At 35.4% G+C, this 24,836-nt stretch overlaps 1 protein-coding gene across 1 annotated transcript in view; it reads left to right on the plus strand.

Annotated features, from left to right (window-relative positions):
* The window catches only part of LRP1B (LDL receptor related protein 1B), a 2,016,348-nt gene that overhangs the window by 1,200,349 nt on the left and 791,163 nt on the right, over positions 1-24,836 (plus strand). The window contains exons 17-18 of the mRNA XM_030916410.1: positions 1,417-1,542; positions 8,962-9,078. Of these exons, the coding sequence (XP_030772270.1) occupies positions 1,417-1,542; positions 8,962-9,078 (243 nt within the window). The remainder of the gene's footprint in view (positions 1-1,416; positions 1,543-8,961; positions 9,079-24,836) is intronic.

Raw genomic sequence — 24,836 nt, forward strand, 5'->3', positions numbered from 1 at the left:
GGTTAGCCTCTGGAATGGAGGAAAAACAATCATAGAAGGTTAACATTAAGATGGGCCTCCTGTTGTGCTTAGATATTGGACATTTAATCCCTAGCTGTGCACTGCTTCCCAGATGAGGACTGGTCACCTCCTAAGTATTTTCTGTGGTTGCATGTTTATTTGTTTGTAGTAGGGAAGAAAAGTCATGATAATTTTTTTTGGTTTTGTTTTTAAAATAATACAGAATCTCATAGTTAACATCAACTCGAGGTCACAAGTGATGCATTTTTCTTTTCTGTGTTTTTCCTTCCATTCCCAAGAAACACTGGACAGAGAGCAATAAATGTAGACTTATTTAGTATGTTAAGAAATATTTGAATGGTTATGATGTGGTTTAAAAAATATTTTTAATATATATGACTAAATTATTTTCAATACATACTTGTTATGTTTAACATTAAGATTTGAGGTTAATTTTAAATGTTCTTGATAAAAATTTTTAAGTGGTGTCTCCAGTTGGCATAAGGAATGAGAAAACAAACTTAGTGATACAGTTGGTTTTATTTTTATTTTTATTTTTATTTTTTTTTTGAGATGGAGGCTCGCTCTGTTGCCCGGGCTGGAGTGCAGTGGCCGGATCTCAGCTCACTGCAAGCTCCGCCTCCCGGGTTTACACCATTCTCCTGCCTCAGCCTCCCGAGTAGCTGGGACTACAGGTGCCAGCCACCTCGCCCGGCTAGCTTTTTGTATTTTTTAGTAGAGACGGGGTTTCACCGTGTTAGCCAGGATGGTCTCGAACTCCTGACCTCGTGATCCGCCTGTCTCAGCCTCCCAAAGTGCTGGGATTAGAGGCTTGAGCCACTGCGCCCGGCCTTATTATTTTTATTTTTTAAGAGAGTTTCACTCTTGTTGTCCAGACTGGAGTATGATGGAACAATCTCTGCTCACTGCAACCTCTGCCTCCCAGGTTCAAGTGATTCTCCTGCCTCAGGCTCCTGAGTAGTTGAGATTACAGGCAAGCGCCACTATGCCCGGCTAAATTTTTTTTATTTTTAGTAGAGACGGGGTTTCAACCTGTTGGCCAGACTGGTCTCGAACTCCTGACCTCAGGTGATCCACCCACCTTGACCTCCCAAAATGCTGGGATTACAGGCATGAGCCACCACATCCAGCCATACAGTTGGTTTTAATGGAGACATAAAAAAGAATACATTTCCTTTTATTTACGATTTAATTACTTGATGTTTTCTGTAAAAGCATTACATTTTAACAAAGTGAATATTAGTATTTGCTATTAAATATAAGGCAATGAATGACAGAATCTATGGCATTTATTGTACTGTAATATTATTACTGTAACTTTTCTGTAACTCATTCAAAACATTCACAACTTTATTCAATTTTAAATAATTAAATTTGCTTCCCTCTCCCTCCTAGTCAATCATAGCTGTCCTGATGATCAGTTTAAATGCCAGAATAATCGCTGCATCCCCAAGAGATGGCTTTGTGATGGAGCTAATGACTGTGGGAGCAATGAAGATGAATCCAATCAAACTTGTGCAGGTAAAGCTTTGCTTGGATATACACATAAATCTCCAAAGTTAGTCTTCATAAAAATGCAAGTCAATGCTTTGAACTGAGCTGAACTTTCCTAGTGTTGATGATCTGATTATTGCAATAGTAAATGAATTCAGAGTTTGATGCCACAAAGGCTAGAATACAAATTATCTTTTACTTAATCTTTGGACATTACTCTGCTTTCCAAACTAATTTGGCACTTCATCTATCCATATGGGTTGACTGTCGACACACTACTTGTACAAGACTTGTCCCTACTAAATCCTACTTGGCAGTGGAGGTTGATGTTTGCTAGCATGCTGTGATACAGGCCATCTGACAAGGAGGACTTTTTTTTTTTACCTTGAGAAAATAATTTTATTTAGTCTACTATAGAATACCTCTGTGAATAGTTTTCTATTCATGCACATTATTTATGTGAGGTAAGTTTTTTTTTCCCCATGAAATCTCAAGACCACTAGCCTATTTATATTTCCATATAATCTATTCTATTGTAATAAATCTTTGAATCCCTAGCCAGATTCTTATTGAATGGAAATATACAACTTGTGGTATAGTTTACAACGGGGTACCAGAAAGGTCATTATTAATCAGATAAATGTTGAAAAATGATACTGACTAGCTGCAGCCTAGTGTTTCTTTTTAAATGATAAAGAAAAAAATAGTGTATTTGATGGCTCATATTGATATGATTCTTAAAAACTGATTTTGTAAACCATTACATATAACAACATCATAACATATCAACCACCCATCAACTCTTTCTGTCTTTGCCAACATAAGCCTTACTCAATAACAAGTATTATAATTTACCAGTGAAAAATACAGGGCAGCCTCTAGAGTAAAGACCCAGGGGCTGAGAAGACTGGTTTCCACTCTTGGTCACTACCAGTTTTTTTCTTGGAAAGACATGCCTCTCTGCACTTTTGATTTCCTTGTGCATTTTTTTTTCCCAGCATGGTAAGAGTATGAATTAACTAGAAATTGGTTCCAGATTTTCCCTATGTACGAAACAACACTGACAGGAGCAAAACAGTCACTGTTCCATAATCCTAGTCTGTGTCTTCTATTCAGCTTTTTACATAATGACAAATTTGCTGTGGATCCATGGGCCAGTTATTCTCTTGTCCCCTGATTAAAAACCATCTGACATTTTAGAGTAAATGAATTTTTTGCAAGATCTGTTTGTCTCATGACAAATCTTTTGTTTACAAAAGGCTTTCTAAGATAAAAGAACCTCTAGAGGTCATCAAGTCCTAAGTCCCTACCCTCCAAGCTGTCCATCTTATAGATGGGCATGGGAGAGGGAACTTGCCGAAACTTACATCACTGGCAAAAGATCAGGGGAAACGCGATCCAAGAATTTTGTCTCCAAGGTCATTTCTCTTTATCCCAAATATTATTATCCTGCATATTAGCTAGAATTTTAGGTATGGCCAGTTTAACTTAAGCCGCTCTTGCCATATGACTATAATTTTTAATAAGACATCTTTCTAAATGAGTGCAATTCTTCTTCTTCTTCTTTCTGTTTTTTTTTTTTTTTTTTTTTTTTTTTGGACACAGTCTTGCTCTGTCTCCCAAGTTAGAGTACGGTGGCATGATCTCAGCTAACTGCAACTTCTGCCTCCCAGGTGCAAGCAATTCTCATGCCTCAGCTACTAGAGTAGCTGGGAATAGAGGTGCACACCATTATGCCTGGCTTTTTCATATTTTTAGAAGAGAATAGGGTTTCACCATGTTGGCCAGGCTGGTCTCAAACTCCTGGCTGCAAGTGATCTGCTCACTGAGGCCTCTCAAAGCTCTGGGATTACAGGTGTGAGCCACCATGCCTGGCCCAATTATTATTCTTTTGAGATTAAGATTCATTTCAGAGACTATGCTTTATAATATCCTAAACAAACATCGCTTTCACTTTAAAATTGAAGGCATTGCTGGCTCAATTTATGATACCATGTTTTCTTCATTTCTGTTAGATTTTTTAAATCTGCTTGTTTCTACATGGTTTTTAAAAAAAACATTTGTGATTGGCTAGCTATTTATAGTAGTAAAAGTAAAAATGTTTATGTATAAGAGCAAATAAAACAGTTTTAATTATTAGTTGGTGTAAAAATAATTTCTGCTTTTGCCATTATTTTAGTGGGAAAACCACAATTACTTTTGCACCAACCTAATAATAAGATACCTAAATTACTCAAGTCCTGTGGTCTACTAGGAAATAGAACATAGCTTACTTAAATGCCACTGTAAGTGCTACCAGATGAAGTCTACCACTCACTACTAGATCTTTTTGTCGGTATATTTATGACAGCTGTTATAGTCAGTGGACACCTTAAGAACTTGAATAAAAAGAACAAAGATGAAAATAAATATGTCCTTCTTTTGCTTTGTATGCAATGAAGTACATAGTCATGCTACAATGTACTTCCATTTCACTTCATCAGAATATATAAATAGGTCACATAGCTTACCATACTGGAAAAAAAGGGCACATTTATATAGACCATATTTCTTTCTGAATTTCAATCCATTGCTAGATAGAGGTGAATACATGGACATATATGCTAGATAAAAAGACTTTCCAATAGGGAATTACTTGTTATTGAATATTGAAAATGGCTACCATCCTGTAGCCATTTGCATTGTGATTACTTTAAAAGAAAACCCTTGTACAATTTCTGAGACTTCTTTCTAAACGAGTACTCCTCCTCCTCCTCCTCCTCCTCCTCCTCCTCCTCCTCCTCCTCCTCCTTCTTCTTCTTCTTCTTCTTCTTCTTCCTCCTCCTCCTCCGCCTCCACCTCCTACTCCTTTTGGACAGAGTCCACAATAAGCCAATTTCCTACTTTTTAAAATTTCTACTTCATGAATTTATTTCCTTCATTAAATATCTACCAAGGCACGGGTGATAGAATGAAAGAAAACACACAATGTCTTTCCCCAAGAAGCTAAGAGTGAAGACTAGGAGAAAGAAGTGTAAACAGGCCATTCTAATGCAGTATTCAAAGTGTTAAATTGATCCACATGGAAGCACATAGGAAGGGTATGGAATACAGTCTTTAGTTATCTGGGAGTGCTTCTTGAAGGAAGTACTGTCTAAGTGAAACCTTATAAAAAGCTTAAGAAAAATTCCTAAGTGACAGTTGCAGCCATTCAATTAGAAGAAATAAAATAATCTGGTAAAACACAACATTGGCAATACTGTGGGGAAAAGAAATTGTCATACACTCCTGCTGGGTGTGTGAATTGATTTTCTATCTTGGAAAGTGATTTGGTCAAATTCAATAAATGTGAAGATGTGCATATCTTCAACTTTGTAATTCTATTTCTATGTTTATAATCTAATACCTGTGCATGAAGAGAGAGACATGAATACAACTTTTCATTGTCTTGTGCTGTAATAGTGAAAAACTGAAACAATTAAAATGTCCATTAACAGAAGAATGGATAGATATATTGTGTTCTATTCATGGAATGCTGTTCATAATTAAAATATCTGAACAAGAACTCAAATATCAACAAAAATGAATTTAAAAATAAAGTTAAATTAGATGAGATACCCTCATCCAAGAAAAAAAAAAAAAAAAACGCTAAATTGAAGAAAATAAGCAATACCATTTATATGAAGTATAAAATATAAAATAATTTTATATAGTGTTTATTAATTCATAAATAGGAATAGTATTATAATATGCCCAGAAATAAAAAAAATAAAAACAAATTAAGAAGATTAGTTACCCCTGGAAAGAGAGGGAGGGAAATGTGATTGAGAAGGATTATGTAGGAAATTTCAAATATAAGCACATATATTTTTTTCTTAGATAAAACAAAAATAAAAATCTGTAACAAATATAGAAAAAAATAAGATTTGATATAGCTATGTAACAGTAAACTGATGCTAATGATATTTTTTCCTATACCTTGCTAGATGGTAGAAATATTTCACTAGAAAAAAAAAGAATAATTGACCAGAATAGATTGTCCAGGGTGGGGTGAAGTGAATAATAAGAGAAAGGGTTGGAGAATTTGCCCAGAAGAGAAAATAGCACACACACGGGATCTGGAGTAAGTGGACACAGTCAGGGTCTTGGGAGCCGTTCTCCGTCAACATCCAGAATATTGTTGTCTACTCATGAGGGAGACCCAGAGACCGAAGATGAAAAGTAGTTAGATTTGAAATTATTTTTCCTCATGGAAACATGATCATTCCTTATATTCAAACCTAGACAATTTCATATCAACATTTCTCCCCACCATAGTGCTCTGGTTAGATTACATAATATTTGCTCTTCTCACATCCTCTACCACTTATAACTAAATTCATACTAGGTAAATATAATTGATTGCAAAAAACCCTAATGTATTTAAAAATTAGACTTCTCTTTACAAAAGAATGAGTGCATTTTGATATGACATTAAACACAGCTAAGTAGAATGCTTTGATTACGATACAGCAAAAGTGAAGTTTAGGAATAGTGCTATGCTCTAGTCTCCTCTTGGCTGTATAGTTTGTGTGCCTTGTGAGAGTTCTCACTGTTACATGGCTACAGGAGAAGGATGATTACACTGAATCTCTGATTCAGCAGCTAGACAAACAATTCTCTTGAAGGAGGTGTAAATTTCTTCCTCCTTAGAGCAGCATTTGCTACAAAATTAGAGTCCTATGGGGCTGCTCTGCTAATCTTGCCTCCAAACTAACTTAGATCTGATGGAGACAAGAGATGAAAAAGTAAATGTTGTGGGTTTGTTTTCAGAAAAATTCATTGATTAGAAAGTGATAATTTAGTCAACTTGATTATATCATGTAAACGGTCCTTGAGGGTTTGTGGAATGAAGCATCTTTCTCATCTGAAATCAGTTAAAATTGCCTAGTAGACTAAGTGAATAATTTTTTCCATGATTAGAACAGACGGTGAATTCATATATCTTCAGGGCATACTTTCCCTCAATAATAATCCAGTGAATACTTTTTGGAATAATAGGTCATAACAGTTCCTCCAGCTTCAGAGTTAATGAGGTAACACAAATTCCCACACCATCACATTGTGAGATGGGTCATACACAATATGAGACGGGTTCATAGAAATTCTTTCTCATTTTCCTCTCTAATCACCATAGCTTTCCTAATAAAAGAAAACAATCTGATAAAACTTTGCTAGAATTAAACCTGAATTATTAGGCGAGAATACAGTGACATAAGAATGTCAAAGAATATTGGTTTTGATTAATATATTCTTATTACGGGCCAATTAGAATTTAAGATAGAAATATGTGATAATGTTTATATAAAGCAAGAAAACAGAAAAGACTGAAGGAATGAAATAAAGAATGAAGGAGGAAGAAAGGTATGGAAAAGAAAAAAGAGAAACAACAAGAGAAAACAAGGAAGGAGGCAAGGTAGGGTGAAAGGAAGTCAACAAGAATTGAAAAAAATGCTCTTATTAAATTTCTCTTAAAACTCAAAAGATGAAAAGGTATTTATTGTAACCAGTGAAACAAAGATAGGTAAGGAAAAAATTATTAATCTCTCTCACACTTCTATTTTTACCCCTTCCTATCAAGTAAACTAATGACATTAGACTTTGTGTATATCTTTCTACCTCCATCTCTAGGTTAATACAAATACATGTATAGTTATTTTTTTCCTCAGCAGACATAATGTTATAACGATTATCTAAGAACTTTATTCATTTTAGTATAGATGACAGAATAATTTACCAGAAAATCTATAGAATTAAATGAGACAACATAGAATTATTTAATTTTACTTGTAATTTTAACCTTAAAAACTATAGAAGCATATATGTTTGCTAGAATATTTAAAATCTGTTAATGTAAAATAAATGATGAATTTGTAAAATGAAAAAAATCAGATAGTGCATAAAATATTTTAGACTTAGGAACCTTATCATATAAGCAAAGCAAAATACATACTATAATAATTTTCCTGATATTTCTAATTTTAGACAGTAAGACTAGGAACAATCTAATGTATCAAACCAAGCCAATAAATTTTTCATTTGTTTTTCTAGGATAATCTTTAAAATATTCACTAATAATGAATATACATCTTAACACTGCAAGTGCACTTTTCTTAAAAGGGCAGAACAACGTATTTATCTTATAAAAAATTATTTTCAATGATTTCTGAAGCCCTAATTCGTGGAACCTATTTTAGTGTGGTTGATTGAGTTGGCTTTGCACCACCCTCTCTTATACCAACCATTAGTACCCAAGTTCACAAAGTGTTTTGATGAGACAGACAACGGTTCTCAAACCTAGGAAAAAGGAAGTCTATAAACTCAACAAGATTCCCTTATTGTAGCCACTGACACTCAGACCCCAATTATTCATTATCTGTTCAAGCCTCACCTATCCAAAATTTTCATAGGACCGAGTATCCCTTTCCCAATATATCTAATTTTTTTCTCTAGTCCAATGAAAGGAAAGGGTAGATAGGATATTGAGGCTCATAAAGACATATTTGTAGTTCAGAGGGACAAAAGAAAAAAAAATGAAAATCAGATGATAACAACTAAGCATGTCACTACCAAAGGCCTGGGGGAAGAGGCAGGGAAGCTATTTAAGCTTTCATGCTTTTAAAAGTTGCCCTGATTACACTAGAAAAGGATTATCAAATTTCCTGTTGAACATAACCCCTTTTCTGAATAACTTTAAACCACTGCCTCCGGCTAACATAGAAAACAAGATTCCATGTTTGTGTTCATTGAAACCCTTAAGAGAGCCCAAAGCAAAGTTCATTAATATACCTTGCTTAAAAAGTCATACTTTTTAAAATAATTGTGCTGAAAAATGAGTTAAAAAGAAAACATCTTAAGGCTAAATATACGTTTTAGAAATTACTTTTTACACTCTCACTTCATACAGTAGATCATTGAGAGATCAAGAAATAAATGCATTAAAAATGTTAGAGGAATAGGACAATGCTGACCCCATGATTAGAAACTAGATATACTGAGATCGTCTCCAAATAATGCCTTCTACAATACTGCAAAAACAGTTTTCTTGGTTTATTAGCAAATGCTATCCAAAATTCTTTTTTGTTAATTAAGAGTTGGATGAAACTTAATTCAACCTTATATTCATAAGCACATGCTGGGCAAAATTTTAAAATTATGAATTCATAGCTTCATTTATAGAATTGTGTGAGGATTACTATCTTGTCATTTAACAGTCATTGATCATTGAAGGGCAAAGCATGTGAACTTTAGAGAAGACAAGCAAGCTGATATTCAGAAGTCTTAAGTAAAAATGGACTTTTAAAATATTTTATTTTAATAAAGAAATATACTATCTTATGTATGAAAGGGATATTGCATGCTTAATTATATCCTTGATGTTCAAAAGGCCTCTAAGTTGATTTTTTGTATATTAATTGATCATCATAGCCAGGACATGCCAGGTAGACCAGTTTTCTTGCGGAAATGGGCGTTGCATTCCCAGAGCATGGCTGTGTGACAGGGAAGACGACTGTGGTGACCAGACAGATGAAATGGCATCTTGTGGTAAGTTGTGAGTGAAACATGTTGTTAGTAGAAATTGTGTCAGATACGATATCCTATCACTATACCCTCCTTAAAGAGCTATTTATATCTTTATGACTACAGGTAAAAGAGGCAGAGGATATGTCACTTTCTGTTACAAACTTTTGGACCTGAGTGTGCGCTTTAATGATAACTTCAGAATAATTCCTATTTGTGTGGTAGAAACAATATTCTCAGCAAAAAATAAATGCATTTAAACATTGCAGATTTTATTAGGAAGTGGTTATTACATGGCTAACAGGACAATCTCCAATGTTCATTATTAATCTTATGTCTGTAGTGATTAAACTTGTCAAAGAGAGTAGTTCATGGAGTAACATTTAGGGTAAAGGAGGAGGACGTGTTTCTTATTGGCATATATATGTTATCTTCCGGGAAGAATAAATGATTCAGATTGTGACTACATAATTGGTAAATCATTGTTTTCATTTCTGTGTAGTCGTATGATTCTGACTGACAAACTCAGTATTAGTTTAAGATAATATTTTTGTTGATGGCAAAATTCCCACTTTGCACAGATTCTCTTACTTTTGAAAATAGTAAAAATGTATTGTCACATCAAGTTACAAATTTAATTACTCTCATTGTACTTATGCATCAGTATATTTCATTATCATTTGTCTCAGTAACATCTAGTGAAACACAGTAACAGAATGAACCAGGCTTTCTAAGACTTGTGCTTTATTTGAGTCGTGGCAATAGATTTTTTTAAAATTATGGGAAAATTTTACCCATAATTTAGACATGTATAGCATATTTATTAAAATATAATGCAATAAGTATACATTTTAATAATTTAACACTTATGCTTTTAATAGTAGAAAAAATAAGGTTTTTAACTCTTCTGTTTATTATTTTTTCTTTCTTTTTTTTTTTTTTTTTTTTGAATTCCCACAGTTTTGGGGGTACAGGTGGTTTTTGGTTATATGGGTAAGTTCTTTAATGGTGATTTCTAAGATTTTAGTGCACTCATCACCCGAGCGGAGTACATTGTTCTCAATATGTAGTATTTTATCCTCTACCCCTTTCCAGCTTTCCCCCTGCCAAGACCCCACAGTCTATTACATTGCTCTTATGTCTTTGTGTCCTCATAGCTTAGCTCCCACTTATAAGTGATAAGAAAACAATATTTGGTTTTCCATTCCTGAGTTTCTTCACTTAATATAATGGCCTCCAGCTCCATCCAAGTTGCTGGAAAAGACATAATTTTATTCCTTTTTATGGCTGAGTAGTATTCCATGGTGTATATGTACCACATTTTCTTTATCCAGCTACTGGTTGGATGGGCACTAATGTTGGTTCAGTATCTTTGCAATTGCAAATTGTGCTACTCTAAACATGTGTGTGCATGTGTCTTTTTCATATAATGACTTATTTTCCTTTGGGTAGATACCTAGTACTGGGATTGCTGGATCAAATTGTAGTTCTACTTTTAGTTTTTTGAGGAATCTCTATACTGTTTTCCACAGTGTTAACTTCTCAGTTTAAATGCCTGTATTTGGAGGATGCTTATCTAAAATTTTCTTATGCTAGACTATTATGTCCCTGTAAACATTTTGAGTATATAACCTCTGAATAAAGTATAGATAAAGTAAGTGGTGGTAAGTGATATATTAAAGAAGGCGACAGCAGTAGTATAGAAGAAAGCACTAGAGAACCACACAAGAGACGATAGCATATTTTATGTATATAATAGAATATCTAGAGTGTGACCAATAAAGTGGATTGAGCAGTATATTCTCTCTTTTCTACTATCCAGACTAACTGTGTGGTCCTAAATCTGGCTGAGTCTGCTGCTAAGTTGCTCTATATTTTAGAAAACTTGATTCCTTTCCACAGTGAGCATCCTCATTCAGAGAATACCAGAAAGGTAACGAGCAATCTGATAACATTAAATATAGAGAGGCCCTGGAATCAGAGTCTCAATTCAGAAAAGAAATGTCACGAAAACAATTAGGAAAATAAAGTATGAGCTCATTAAAGAACTTCTATTAGGTCTTTGATCAGATTTTCTCTTTTCTTTTTTTTTTTTAATAGAACTAGGGCAAGAACTGTTTCTTTATTTTAATAACAATTTACTTGAATCAAAGGAGGAAAATACCTAAAATTTTAATAATAATCTAAATGACTATACCAGCAAACTTGTATATCTTTTATGAGGTGAGGCGAAGAAGGGTTGGTAGCACTGCCAGACACATATTTTTCTGTTGAATTTTTATAACAACAAATCTATGAGGAATATTTTGTGGTTCACATATCACAGATAAAGGAGTTGAAACTTAGAGACTTTTAGAAATTTGCTTGAGATCACAAAGCTAGTAAATAGAAGGAACAGATTGTTAACCCAGGCATGCTTACCACTAGAATCCAACCATTTTAGGCTGACTCTTTTTCTGATCCATGCAGAGGGTGCAGATAATGCCATTATACTTCAGTGACTATCTGATTTAAATGCACATACACTTATAGTAGGTTTCATTCCTTGTTGTGTTGGTAAATGTTTTAACATTTCCTGGTGGGGAGGAACCCTGATGTATTGTTTGCCCATTTGTGTGCTGTAAATACTCTGAGCATGGCCAATATCAAGTTGCCAACATGATTCTCTGAATGTGGAATTAGGACGATATGCAGTAACGCACTAGTATGTAGTATTTCCACTATTCAGATACAGCTGACACGAATAACTTCAAGAGCAATGTAGTAAAATTATCAGGAAATTAGAAGTCTCAGGTGTATATTACCTTTGTTTTAAACATTATTTGTTTAATTTTACATTTATAAAAATTATTTTTAAAAAATGGCATGTGCTTTACAACTGGCAAATAGAATCAGTGAAAATTTAAAAAGAGGCTCTCATGACCGGGTGTGGTGGTTCATGTCTGTAATTCCAGCACTTTAGAAAGCCAGGATGAGCGGGTCACTTGAGGCCAGGAGTTGGAGACTAGCCTGGCTAACATGGTAGAACCCTGTCTCTACTAAATATACGAAAATTAGCTGGAGTGATGGCACGGGCCTGTAATCCCAGCTACTCTAGAGGTGGAGGTGGGAAGATTTCTTGAACCCGGAAGGCAGAGATTGCAGTGAGCTGAGATTGTGCCTCTGTTCTCCAGCCTGGGTGGCAGAGTGAGACTCTGTCTCAAAACAATAAAATAAAAATAGACTCTCACAAGTTGGTACAAGAGGACTGCAGCACACAATTGGATACGAACACATTGTAACAATTTAGCAGCTAGACAGTTTGGTTCTGAAATATAGCCAGATTTTACAGAGTATCTGTAAACTATGGACATGCATTAGTAGCAGTACCATTTCTTCTTTACAACCAAGGAAACCTGTTTTACCTCAAACATGTTTCTCTCTTCAGTAACACACCTTTCACATTGTTATTTAAAATCAAAATTTACATCAGAAGAGAAGCTAACAAAGTCTAGTAGGCACAATTTCACTTTTAAAGTTATCATAAGAAAGAATGGCACAGATCTCTGTAATAGAAATTATCCCTGCACTGCATACAAAATGACAAGGAGTGCATTTTTTTTAAAAAGCACTCACCCTATTTGACACTATACTATAAATAAATATAGATTCAACTTATTTCTAGTTTTATTATAAAACTCGTACTGGCCATATTTTGCTTTTGTCATCGGAATAGCCCAGATTCCCAAAGGTTTCATCCTACAGGAAGATGCTGCAATCACTTTTTTTGTTCTTACATTTCAGCTCCATGGACAATCTCTGTTAGGTTTATAAGTACTGTTACACTTTAAAAATAATACTAAAATTTGAATTTAAAAACATGCAAAGCCTATGATTCGAAATGTTTCTGCTGGTAACTAGGAGTTGAAGGTAGTGCAACTGAGGGTCAAGTTTTCACTGGAATTTAATAACATCTATTTATAAACCTAATTCATTTTACTTGCATTTGCCTTTACAAGTTAATTGCAGATTTTAGGTTGAGATTATATGTGGGCGCACATTTACATTACTTGGGAAGGCCGTCTGAGGATTCAGCTTTAATCTTTAAGCAGTTGTTTAATTTTTTTAGTAGTCTTCACATGTGGAAAGAATAATTTGTAAATTGATGATGCAAACAAGAAAAGACATATTCAAATAGTGACGCCTGTGTTGAAAGTGGATCTTGTGTCAAGGAATTGAACGGTCAATTTAATTTCAAGGCTAAGACTAACATTGGTTCTCAACTTTAGTTGTCAATAAAATAATTACCAGGGCAACTTTAAAATCACCTGCCCATGTCTCATTCCAGAGTAATTAAATAGAATCTCCAGGAGTAGGACCCAATAATTAGTATTTTTAATGCTTCCCAAATGGTGAAATGTGTGATCAAATTTGAAAACTCAAGACATACATCAGAGTCTTTTGGGGAGCTTGTTAAAAAACAGAGTGCTGGGCCTCATTTCCAGAGTCTCTGATCCAGTCAGTCTCGGGGGGGGGCCAAGAATTTACATTCTATTAGGTCGGTGCAAAAGTAATTATGGTTTTTACCAGTATGGTGAACAACAACAACAAAAAAATGCAGTTACTGTTGCACCACCCTAATAACAAATTCTCAATTAATGCTGATCCTTGTACAATGTGTATTTGATTTTATCATCTGTGAACTTATGTAACATAAGAATGTTTCGTATATGCAAAACTAATTTAAGTTGGAAGCAATTATCCTTACAAATTTCCTTCCCATATGTATTAGTCCATTTTCATGCTGCTGGTAAAGACATACCCAAGACTGGACAATTTACAAAAGAAATAGGTTTAACTGGATTTACAGAAGCCTCATAATCATGGTGGAAGGCAAAGAGGAGCAAGTCATATTTTACGTGGGCGGCACCAGACAAAGAGGGAGATTGGGCAGGGAAACTCCCCCTGATGATACCATCAGATATCTCGAGACTTATTTGCTATAACAAGAACAGCACGGGGAAGACCTGCCCCCATGATTCAGTTAACTCCCACTGGGTCCCTTTCACAACACATGGGAATTCAACATGAGACTTGGATGAGGACGAGCCAAGCCATATCACCATCCTCAAATTACAACATTAAATATAAGGGCATTTCATGATTAAACATAATGTTTCAAACAATGACATGTTTTGTCCTTTAGACAATTTATAGTAAAAAAAAAAAAAAAAGTATGGTTATTCATTTTAAACTTTAACAATCTTTGGCTTGCTCTGTCTTCCAGGTATCTCCACATAGTTTACATTTATCATGTTTTAATAAATATACCTTAATGTAAGTTGGTAGTACCTAATTTGTTAGAAACCTTCAACCTGAGAAATTATCTAAAGTTTGTTAGGAGATTGAAAGGTAGTTCAGGCTGGGTGTGGTGTCTCACACCTGTAATCCCAGCACTTGGGGAGGCCAAGGTAAGTGAACCACTTGAGGTGAGGAGTTTGAGACCAAGCTGGCAAACGTGGAGAAACCCCATCTCTACTAAAAATATCAAAAAATTTAGTGGTGCATGGTGGTGCATGCCTGTAATCCCAGCTACTCTGGAGGCTGAGGCAGGAGAATAGCTTGAACCTAGGAGGTGGAGGTTGCAGTGATCCAAGATTATGCCACTGTACTCCAGCCTGGGCAACAAGAGTGAGATTCCATCTCAAAAAAAAAAAAAAAAAAAAAAAAAAAAAGATAGTTCAATGAAGTAGAAATAAAAATTGACTAATGTTTGCAAAGTTAATATTACTCAATTTTATGGATGTTGATCTTTTAAAACCACGTAGATTGTAGGATTTTGTCTCTTGTACTTGTAATCTTACTTTAAATGCTCTTGTAATCTTGCTATCTTATAAAATTACAAAAAAAGAGAAAAAAGAGGACAGGAGAGGAGGGGATAGGGAGAAGAGAGGAGAGGAAAGGAAAGGACAGGACAGGAGAGAAGAGAGAAGAAGAGAGGAAGAGAAGAGAAGGCAGGCATGGTGGTTCATGCCTGTAATCTCATCATTTTGGCAGGCTGATACAGGTGGATCACTTGAGCCCAAGAGTTCCAGACCAGCCTGAGAAACATGGCCAGATCCCATCTCTACAAAAAATACAAAAAATTAACCAGGGGTGGTGATGGGTGCTTGTAGTCCCAGCTACTTGGGAGACTGAGGTGCGATGATCACTTGTAGAGAAAGAAGGAAGAGTTTCAGCTGTCAAAATGGAGTTTTTACCCAATTAAATCAGTAGTAAGTTGTATATAATACATTTTACACAAGATTTTTAGAAAAGCAAATTTCCTGATTCAGTATAATATTTTTTATTTTCTAAGAAAAAACCTGCATATGTGTGTAACCCTATAATGAGTAGTAGTAATCCAGTGGAATATTGAAATATAATTATTGTCCAGCACTGTTTTCAACTCCTTTGCCATTACTTAATAATATCTTTGCACCACACAATGACCCTGGTAACTTTTAGTTTCTATAACTTGTTCCAGTGCATTTTGAAACACCAGTATTGTATCTTAGTCAAAGCTTTCTCCTCCCTCATTGCTGGCTAGACTTGAAGTTCTAAGAATGGGGAGGAAAATATGTCCTGCTTTGTTACTCCCTACTTGTCTCTCATGTAACTTTAGCTCTTCAGGCAGAGAGGAGACATGGAGGAAATGAGTAACATCTTTTCAAGCAGATCTAGAGGAAACTTCCTTTCTACTGCTTTAAATTTCACAATCTCTGACACATGAGAAATGCAACTCTATTGAGAGGTTTCTGTGTGAGATCTTCAGAGAGGTTTGAGTCTCATCCCTCTTTAGAATTCCCTGAACTTCCTCCTTCTCATTTCTTCTCTCTTTTTCTCCTTTCTTCAGTGTTCCCTGCATATCTAGACCTAGGTCTCTTTAATTCCCCATACCTCCTCATTCCCACCACAGGACGTATATCTCATAGCCTTAAGTTGCTAGAATCCCCTTGCTTGGTGGGCTGCTCTTTTGGTTGCATTACTGATGTGACAAGAAAAGGTTTTCTGTCTTTGCTAGGTCTACGTTTTTTATTTTGCTTTCCCGAATGTTGCGAGCAGGTTGCTCTCCTAATTACTCATACCTTGGGCCTGCGATCACTCTCCAGTTCTTTGCTCTTCTCTAGATACAGGTAAAAGGGCCAGATCACTTGCAGAAAAAACATCTCATCAGTGCCTTCTCAGGCACCCACACAATTTCATGAATGATTCTCACGGAGTCTCTCCTCTTGTATTTGTGGATCTCTCCACAGGTTGGTCCAGTGGTGTCTCCAGAAGGTTGACTTATACAGTACTCTCCTATTATATGGAATGGTTCCAATATTGGCTTCTCTGTGCAGACTGTGAGGGTACTTGGTGTCTCCTTATCCTTAGTATTGGATGTAAGTGGGCCAGGGCCATGGTGAAAGAAAGAATTTCACTTTTACGTGTTTTTGTTTTTAACTCACTCATTTTTTTTTTCTCTTCTTTTCCTTCTTCCTTTCTCCCTTGTAATCTCCTATTAAAGTAGGTTTGTACATACCTACTAGTCCAAACATACACACATTTATTCAATACATGAACATTTAGAAAGAATAAGAAAAGTTATTTTAGTTCTCACATTGTAAGACTGAAGTACTCAAAATTGTGTGTGCAAAGTTGCACAATATATTAATAGATTTCAGTTGGATGTCAGGTCCATTCACTCCTAGTTGTCTATTCTCACAGAATTAGAAACTTTTGTAGTTGACTAAAATGCTTTGTAACTTAATCTCTTATCAAATGTAGGAATTCTTCTAAAATTGGTCCCAGAAGTGATTACCTACTCATTGTTTAAATATTTTCAGAAACAAAGAACTCAACATTTCAGAGGGTAATTAATTCTACTGTTGGGTGGTAATCAATTATCAGAATATTCTTTCTTCATGGAGCTAAGATCTGCCTTCTTAAAGATTCTACCCACTGATATTTGTTCTGTCATCTGAAGTTATATGGAATCAGTAACTTTGTCCACAGTCTGGCTCTTAAGATAACTAATGACACCATCATGTCCAAGCAACTCTTCTCATTTATAGGTTAAACATACCACTTCCTCCAACTTTTTCTTACATGACCATGTTTGTAGGGGCTTTTCTTACCAATTGCCCTGCTATTCATTCACTTGAATTTTAATAATCGTATTAAAATCAATAGCCTAAAATGGGCAATTGATATTCAGTGTTTATAGAATTTCAAACATGCAAGATGAAAAGTTTCTGGAGATCTTCTGCAGAAATGTACGAATATAGTTAGTGTTACTGAATTATATTCTTTTTTTTTTTTTTTTTTTTAAATGGAGTCTCGCTCTGTGGCCCAGGCTGGAGTGCAGTGGCCGGATCTCAGCTCACTGCAAGCTCCGCCTCCCGGGTTTACACCATTCTCCTGCCTCAGCCTCCCGAGTAGCTGGGACTACAGGCGCCCGCCACCTCGCCCGGCTAGTTTTTTGGTATTTTTTAGTAGAGACGGGGTTTCACCGGGTTAGCCAGGATGGTCTCGATCTCCTGACCTCGTGATCCGCCCGTCTTGGCCTCCCAAAGTGCTGGGATTACAGGCTTGAGCCACCGCGCCCGGCCTATATTCTTAAAATGGTTAAGATGGTACATTTTATGTTATGTATTTTTACCACAATTTTTAAAATGTAAAAAGTTTATGTTGTAAAAATTTGATATTTTTACAACAGATCATAGTGGGCTTTTTACCTTTAGTTATTTAGCTTCTGGGTTTCTCTTAAAGTAATCTTGGAAGACAACCTTACCATGTAGCTGACGTGTTGACTTCTCAGTCAATTACCATGCCTAAGCTTTTCTTAGGCATGTTTGCTTTTTAGGGATATTTCCAATGTTTACATGTCAGAAGTTCTCTTAAATTCTATTTTGATACTCTTCTGATTCTCCCTTATCCATACATTTCAAAATATGTACATGGGTGAAGTCCTCTTTACCCCACCATCTTTCTGCAATTCTTAACTTTTTTGCAGTTTTGCAGTTTTTAATCCATCATCCATCGTAGTAATCATGTCTTCTAGTTTTGTATAATTCAAAGATTTGATAAGCATAACTTTTAAGGCTTTAGCCAAATCATAGTAACAAAGACATGAACTTTTTGGAGAGCAATTAAAAACATTCTTCTGGAAAAAAACTGACATAATAATTAGAATTCTATAGATATAGTTATGAATCAACTACTCATCTACCTAAGTTTGCTATTATATTGCATGTATGATATTTTCATTGTGAAAGAATTTCTCAAAAATGTTGCTAAAAATACAGAAGTACTATGTTTAATAATATATGTAATGAATATATATAATGAAATTATAAATGTGAAAATGCCCTAAACGTATGTTACATGTGTAAATATATATTATATATGTGTATATATGTATTATATATATATTTGATATATATCTATATCAAAAAACTGCATCAGCAAAAATTTATTCTGGCATAATATATTTTTATTTCATTCATGACTAAATAGTAACATTATAAATACTGATAAACTATTGTTTTAACAAGTTTATCTTAGAATTATTGTCAGAAACTTACATAAATGCCTCTCTATAGTTTCCAAATTTTCTCTCAGTTTTGGAGTCATGATCAAATATTATCTTTATATATACTGACAAACTGTTAACAAGTTTATCTTAGAATTGTCGGAAATGTGCATAAACTTCACTCCCCATAATTTTCCAATTTTCTCTCAGTTTTGGAGTTGGTATAGTATTATTTGCATTTTTTCCAATTTTTCTTCATGTTTCCTATCTCCCATTAATTTCACAATTACTGTCAATATTCTGAGAACGTCAAAGATACTTGATGTTTCATTACTTCTTTGATAATTTGTCTCCATAGAAAGATACACTCATTTTTTAGCAATTCAGCATTCTATTTTTCCCTATTCGGTTTGGAGTTTTAATTTTCTCTCAAACCCATTTGCTCTCTATTTTCCATGCTGGCAATAATTATTTTTATTTAAAAGATGGATACTGAAGAAACCGAGAAGCTCTTTTTCCTGTCTATGTCCTGTAGATTTATTCTTTGCATCCCAGACTTCCTTGTTCTGTTTATTTCCTTCTTCCATACTTTTAAATTTTAGCTTACTTAATTTTTTTTTTTTTTTTTTTTTTTTTTTTTTTTTTTTTTTGAGACGGAGTCTCGCTCTGTCACCCAGGCTGGAGTGCAGTGGGCCGGATCTCAGCTCACTACAAGCTCCTCCTCCCGGGTTCACGCCATTCTCCTGCCTCAGCCTCCCGAGTAGCTGGGACTACAGGCGCTTACTTAATTTTTAATTTAGAAGTGGTAGGCAAGCTTCTGCTGAGTTGTCTTCTTGTTATTCTTACACGCATGTGGCATTATTTTGCATCTTTCTTTCTTTGCAGTTCCCTGTTTTGTAAATACCTGACTAATAAAGTCCAGTCTACAGAAAAGTGGGAGGTTAAGAAAAGCCTGGAGGGATATTTTCAAAGCCATACTGGGCTTTTAGTTTCTTGTTCTAAGTCAGCATTTCCTCAGTTTCTTGCTTGAGGATATGAGTCCCTTGCAGTGCTTGTTGCTGATAAAGATTCCGAGGCTCCTACCTGCCTCCCTCAAAGATTTCCATTCAGTAGGTCTTGGATGGAGTCCAGGAATCTGTATTTTGGGAAAAAATATCTCATGTGATTCTTATCTTAAAAGAAGATCAGAGAATGTAAACTGTGGTTTTAGCATTTTCCACCAATTAGAATTTTTTAGGACTACCACAACAAATTATTACTAATGTGATGGCTTAAAACAACAACAGATAGCCGGGTGAGGTGGCGGGCGCCTGTAGTCCCAGCTACTCGGGAGGCTGAGGCAGGAGAATGGCGTGAACCCGGGAGGCGGAGCTTGCAGTGAGCCGAGATCCGGCCACTGCACTCCAGCCTGGGTGACAGAGCGAGACTCTGTCTCAAAAAAAAAAAAAAAAACAACAACAGAAATTTATTCTTGCACACTTCTGGAGGTCGAAAGTCCAAAATCAAGTTGTCAACAGGGCTTCCTCCAAAGGCTCTAGGAAAAAGTCCTTGCTTGCCTCTTTTGACTTCTGGTGGCTATTGGCGTTTCTCGGCTTGGGGCAACATAACTTCAACCTCTGCCTCCGTCTGTGACCTTCTTCCCCATGTCTCTGTCATAGCATCCTCTCCTTTCTCTTACGAAGACAACAGTTATTTAAAGCCCACTTTTAATCCAGAATGATCTCATATTGAGGTCCTCAGCTTTATATCTGTAAAGACTATATTTCTTTTTTCTTTTGAAGGATGTAGGTTAAGATTATTGGCACAAAACATATTGTTAATTGTTTCAATAAACAAGCAATCAATTTAGAGGTTGAGCACAGTGGCTCATGCCTGTAATGTTGCTGAGGCATTGGGAGGCCAAGGCTGGTGGATCCCTTGAGCCCAGGAGTTTGAGGTCAGCCTGGGCAACAAGGTGAAACCCTGTCTCTAAAATAATTTTTAAAAATTACAAATTTGTAGCTGGGCGTGGTGGTACATGCCTGTAGTCCTGGCTACTAGGGAGGGTGAGAGGGGAGGATCACCTCAACCCTGAAAGTCCAGGTTGCAGTGAGCCAGGAGTGTGCCATTACACTCCAGATTGGGCAACAGAGCAAGACCCTCTCTCAAAAACAAAAACAAACAAAAAAAAAAAAGGAAAAAATTAAAAGAAAATCAATTTGGAAAATAGTGTGCATAAAATTTTATGTAACTATTATTTACATGTATAGATACTCTGAATCATGCTCACCAAAATATAATGCTGAATTTTCACTGACTTTGACTTTCTTCTTTGGGATTTCCTGTACTATTTTGCTCATTCTCCATGTAGAGGTATCGTTTTCTAAGTAGAAAAAAAAAAAAAAAAAAAGAAGAAGGAATTTTTATCTTGAAAATTAAAATAACAAAAAGCAAAATCTTCTGTAGATCTGTGCATAGTCACAATGCCAAAGCAGAGCCACAAGAAATACTTAGGTATTTGCAAAGACCCTGTTTCTAAATAAAGTCACATCCACAGGTCCTGGGGGTTAGAATTTGATGTACCTTTTTGATACCTAATAATTCAGCCCACTACCCCCAGGGGAACTTTAATATGCCCTGTATTGCCAATAGAATTATATTGGAGGCTCAGGCATGGGTAATTTTTAAAAGCTGTCTACATGATTCTTATGTGCAACCCTATCCTGATGGTTATTGTGTCTCTGCCACTCCATTGAATTTATTTCAATAACTCTCTATTATATCTCTCCAGACCTCAGTTGCTTTTCTTTTCCTTCCCTCCCAAAGTGGAGTCTTGCTCGGTTGCCCAGGCTGGAGTTCAATGGCGCAATCCCAGCTCACGGTGACTTCCACCACCTGGGTTCAAGCAATTCTCATTCCTCAGCCTCCCAAATAACTGGAATTACAGGCGTGTGCCACCACAACAGGCTAATTTTTGTATTTTTAACAGAGACGGTTTTCACTTTATTGGCCAGACTGGTCTTGAACTCCTGACCTTAGGGCACCCGCTCGCCTCAGCCTCCCAAAGTGCCGGGATTACAGGTGTGAGCCACCAAGCCCGGCCTGCTTTTGCTTTTCTAGTGTGTCTTTTTCAAGTAATTCGGCAGATTACTTCTGGTAGGAAGGAGCTAACTGGAGCTGCCTCACCAGTTACTGGGCAATGATAATTTTAACTGTCTTTATGATGCTGACAGATACTGTTTCAATTTTTATCAAGAGTAAACATGAATTCTTTAGAGACTTCAGTAGCATTACTATCTCCATTGGTTAAAAAAATGCACACAAATATATAAAAATACACATGTACATGCACACATAGACACATAAAAATCAGGGTCAAAGGAGATAATTATGTAAAAATCTAGATCGTGGATGTCACATAGTGGTCACTGAATAAAAGTTTAATATAGATTTATGTCCTTTTTCTTTCTTCTTCCTTCCAAATAATCTTTCAGGTGGGAATATATGTATTGTTTTCAATTGGAGTTTGAGTTAGCTCAACTGAAATTGTTTCAGAAAACAGCAACATTTCTGAAATCCTTAATTGGTTAATATTACATTTATTAGGTTGAAAGGTGTTCGATTGAAGTCCTGTATTGATCCAGGAAATATTTCTGTTATGCCAAGTTGGGGTTTTAAAATCAAAAGCCATATGCATCTTTGCCTAAGATGTAACCAGTATGTCAATAAATAATTTCAGTCACTGTAAACGTGTTGTCATTGATGTCAAAATACGCCATTACAGCAGATGTAAGGTTTAAACTTACCTCTATATTTCCCTACAGCATTTTTTTAAAGGGTCCAATTTTCCTACAACGATGGCTCCTCTGCGTGGATGCACAGTCCCAGACATGAGCTAAAATTTGCTGTGTAACCATAGCAGAATTTCCTCTCTCTTATTCCTTTCAGTCATTGGCAATATGAGCACATCTAACTACCAAAAAACAAAACAAAATAAAACAAATAACAGAACAAAAAAAAAAAACCTTTCCACTGCTGCACATCCTAGAAGCACACCCTTGTGTAGTTTGATTTCCCACACAGTAGAGAAGATGGCCATATTTGAATCACTGGTTGCTGCTCATTGCACAGTAACTTCTGTGAGTTGTCTGGAGCCAACCTCCTCTTCAGAGAAGAAGCTACAAAACACTGTAGCTTAAATACTATAACACTACAAAACACTGTAGCTTAAATACTATAACACTACAAAACACTGTAGCTTAAATACTGTAACACTACAAAACACTGTAGCTTAAATACTATAACACTACAAAACACTGTAGCTTAAATACTATAACACTACAAAACACTGTAGCTTAAATACTATAACACTACAAAACACTGTAGCTTAAATACTATAACACTACAAAACACTGTAGCTTAAATACTATAACACTACAAAACACTGTAGCTTAAATACTATAACACTGCAAAACACTGTAGCTTAAATACTATAACACTGCAAAACACTGTAGCTTAAATACTATAACACTACAAAACACTGTAGCTTAAATACTATAGGGTTTAAAGTGTTAAAACTCTATAAAACACTAAAAACTTCTAAAGTTTTGAAACACTATCGTGTTTTATTGATGTATTCTCTAAATATTTTTTACAATATTGTTTTCTTATAAGAAGAGTCCACATTATACCTGCTCGGGTGTTTTTAGCCACCGTGTTCCAGATGTTGGGTCTCAGGGGAAGACAGACAGGCAAAGTTTCTGTTCCAGGATGTTGCAGGGCATTAGTGGTTGTGGTGTGCAAAACCTCAATAAGGAGATGACACTTCTACATGATGTGCTTATATGTGAATTTTCTAAAGATTGCTACATTCTTTTAAATGAATAATTTATACATTTTCTCTGCTTTTGTACATATAAATTCTTATATAGTAGTACTGAATCTTTATAGGTTCTGAAATTCTAGGTTGGGTGATACCTATTCTCTATTCAGTTTCTATTGCTATCTTTTTTTTTTTTTTTTTTTTTTTTTTTTTGAGACGGAGTCTCGCTCTGTCGCCCAGGCTGGAGTGCAGTGGCCGGATCTCAGCTCACTGCAAGCTACGCCTCCCGGGTTCACGCCATTCTCCTGCCTCAGCCTCCCGAGTAGCTGGGACTACAGGCACCCGCCACGTCGCCCGGCTAGTTTTTGTATTTTTAGTAGAGACGGGGTTTCACCGTGTTAGCCAGGATGGTCTCGATCTCCTGACCTCGTGATCCGCCCGTCTCGGCCTCCCAAAGTGCTGGGATTACAGGCTTGAGCCACCGCGCCCGGCCATATTGCTATCTTTTAAAACAATGATGTAGATATATTTAGCTAAGGAAAGTCAGATAATACATACGTGCTTACAATAAAAAAAGTACATAGTGCAATAGTAGATAGTAGTCATTCTACCTCTTTTGTACTATTACCAGTGGCAAGTATTTTTAACTCTTAGCCAAGTTGCCTGGTTATTACCTCTACTTTTATATAAATATAAAGTAATATGTTTAAGTGCTGTTTCTTGATTTCTTAAAATTATAATCCTCTCTTGACTTCCTCTTGACTAGAACATACTTTAAGTTATAAGTTTTAAAGTTTTAAAAGTTTTAAATTAAAAGTACAAGTAAGGAAATGTACTACACAGCTTTATAGAAAATAATATTATACTGTGATAACAATGTAAGCATGCTTACCTCATGGTATAAATAAAAGCTGTGACACTATATTGAGAAAATGGGAAAAATATTATGTGGGGTACCAAAAAATAGTAAAATTTCTAATTTTTAATAAAGACATTAGGAAGTGATATATAACTAACAAAAGTTATTTATGAAAATATTCCTTGTGTTTTAGTAACTATTTTTAAATATTTGTGTGTGGAAGAATATATGTCAATCGTTTGTGTTTTCCTAATGTTCAAATAAAGGGTGATTTTGATTTTATTTAATTGTGGTAGGAGAAAAAGTCTGTGTAATATTCTTTCCTTGGAAGCTGTTGCAACTGTTTTGTGGCCTAGGAAATGACTGTTTTTATGGAATTCCTTTGTGAACACAAGAAAAATGTATATATTTTTAAATTTGATAGAAGTAAATTTATTTTGACCGATGGAAGGATAGATTGATGGATTGATAGGTGATATTGATCAAGACTATTAATTTTGTTATTATCCTATATATCGTTATTGATATTTTGTCTGCTTAAGGATAATGTAAAAACATAAAGGCAATTTTCCTGAAACGTATTTTCT

Source organism: Rhinopithecus roxellana, chromosome 14 (assembly GCF_007565055.1).
Source record: "Rhinopithecus roxellana isolate Shanxi Qingling chromosome 14, ASM756505v1, whole genome shotgun sequence".
Classification (NCBI taxonomy): Eukaryota; Metazoa; Chordata; class Mammalia; order Primates; family Cercopithecidae; genus Rhinopithecus; species Rhinopithecus roxellana.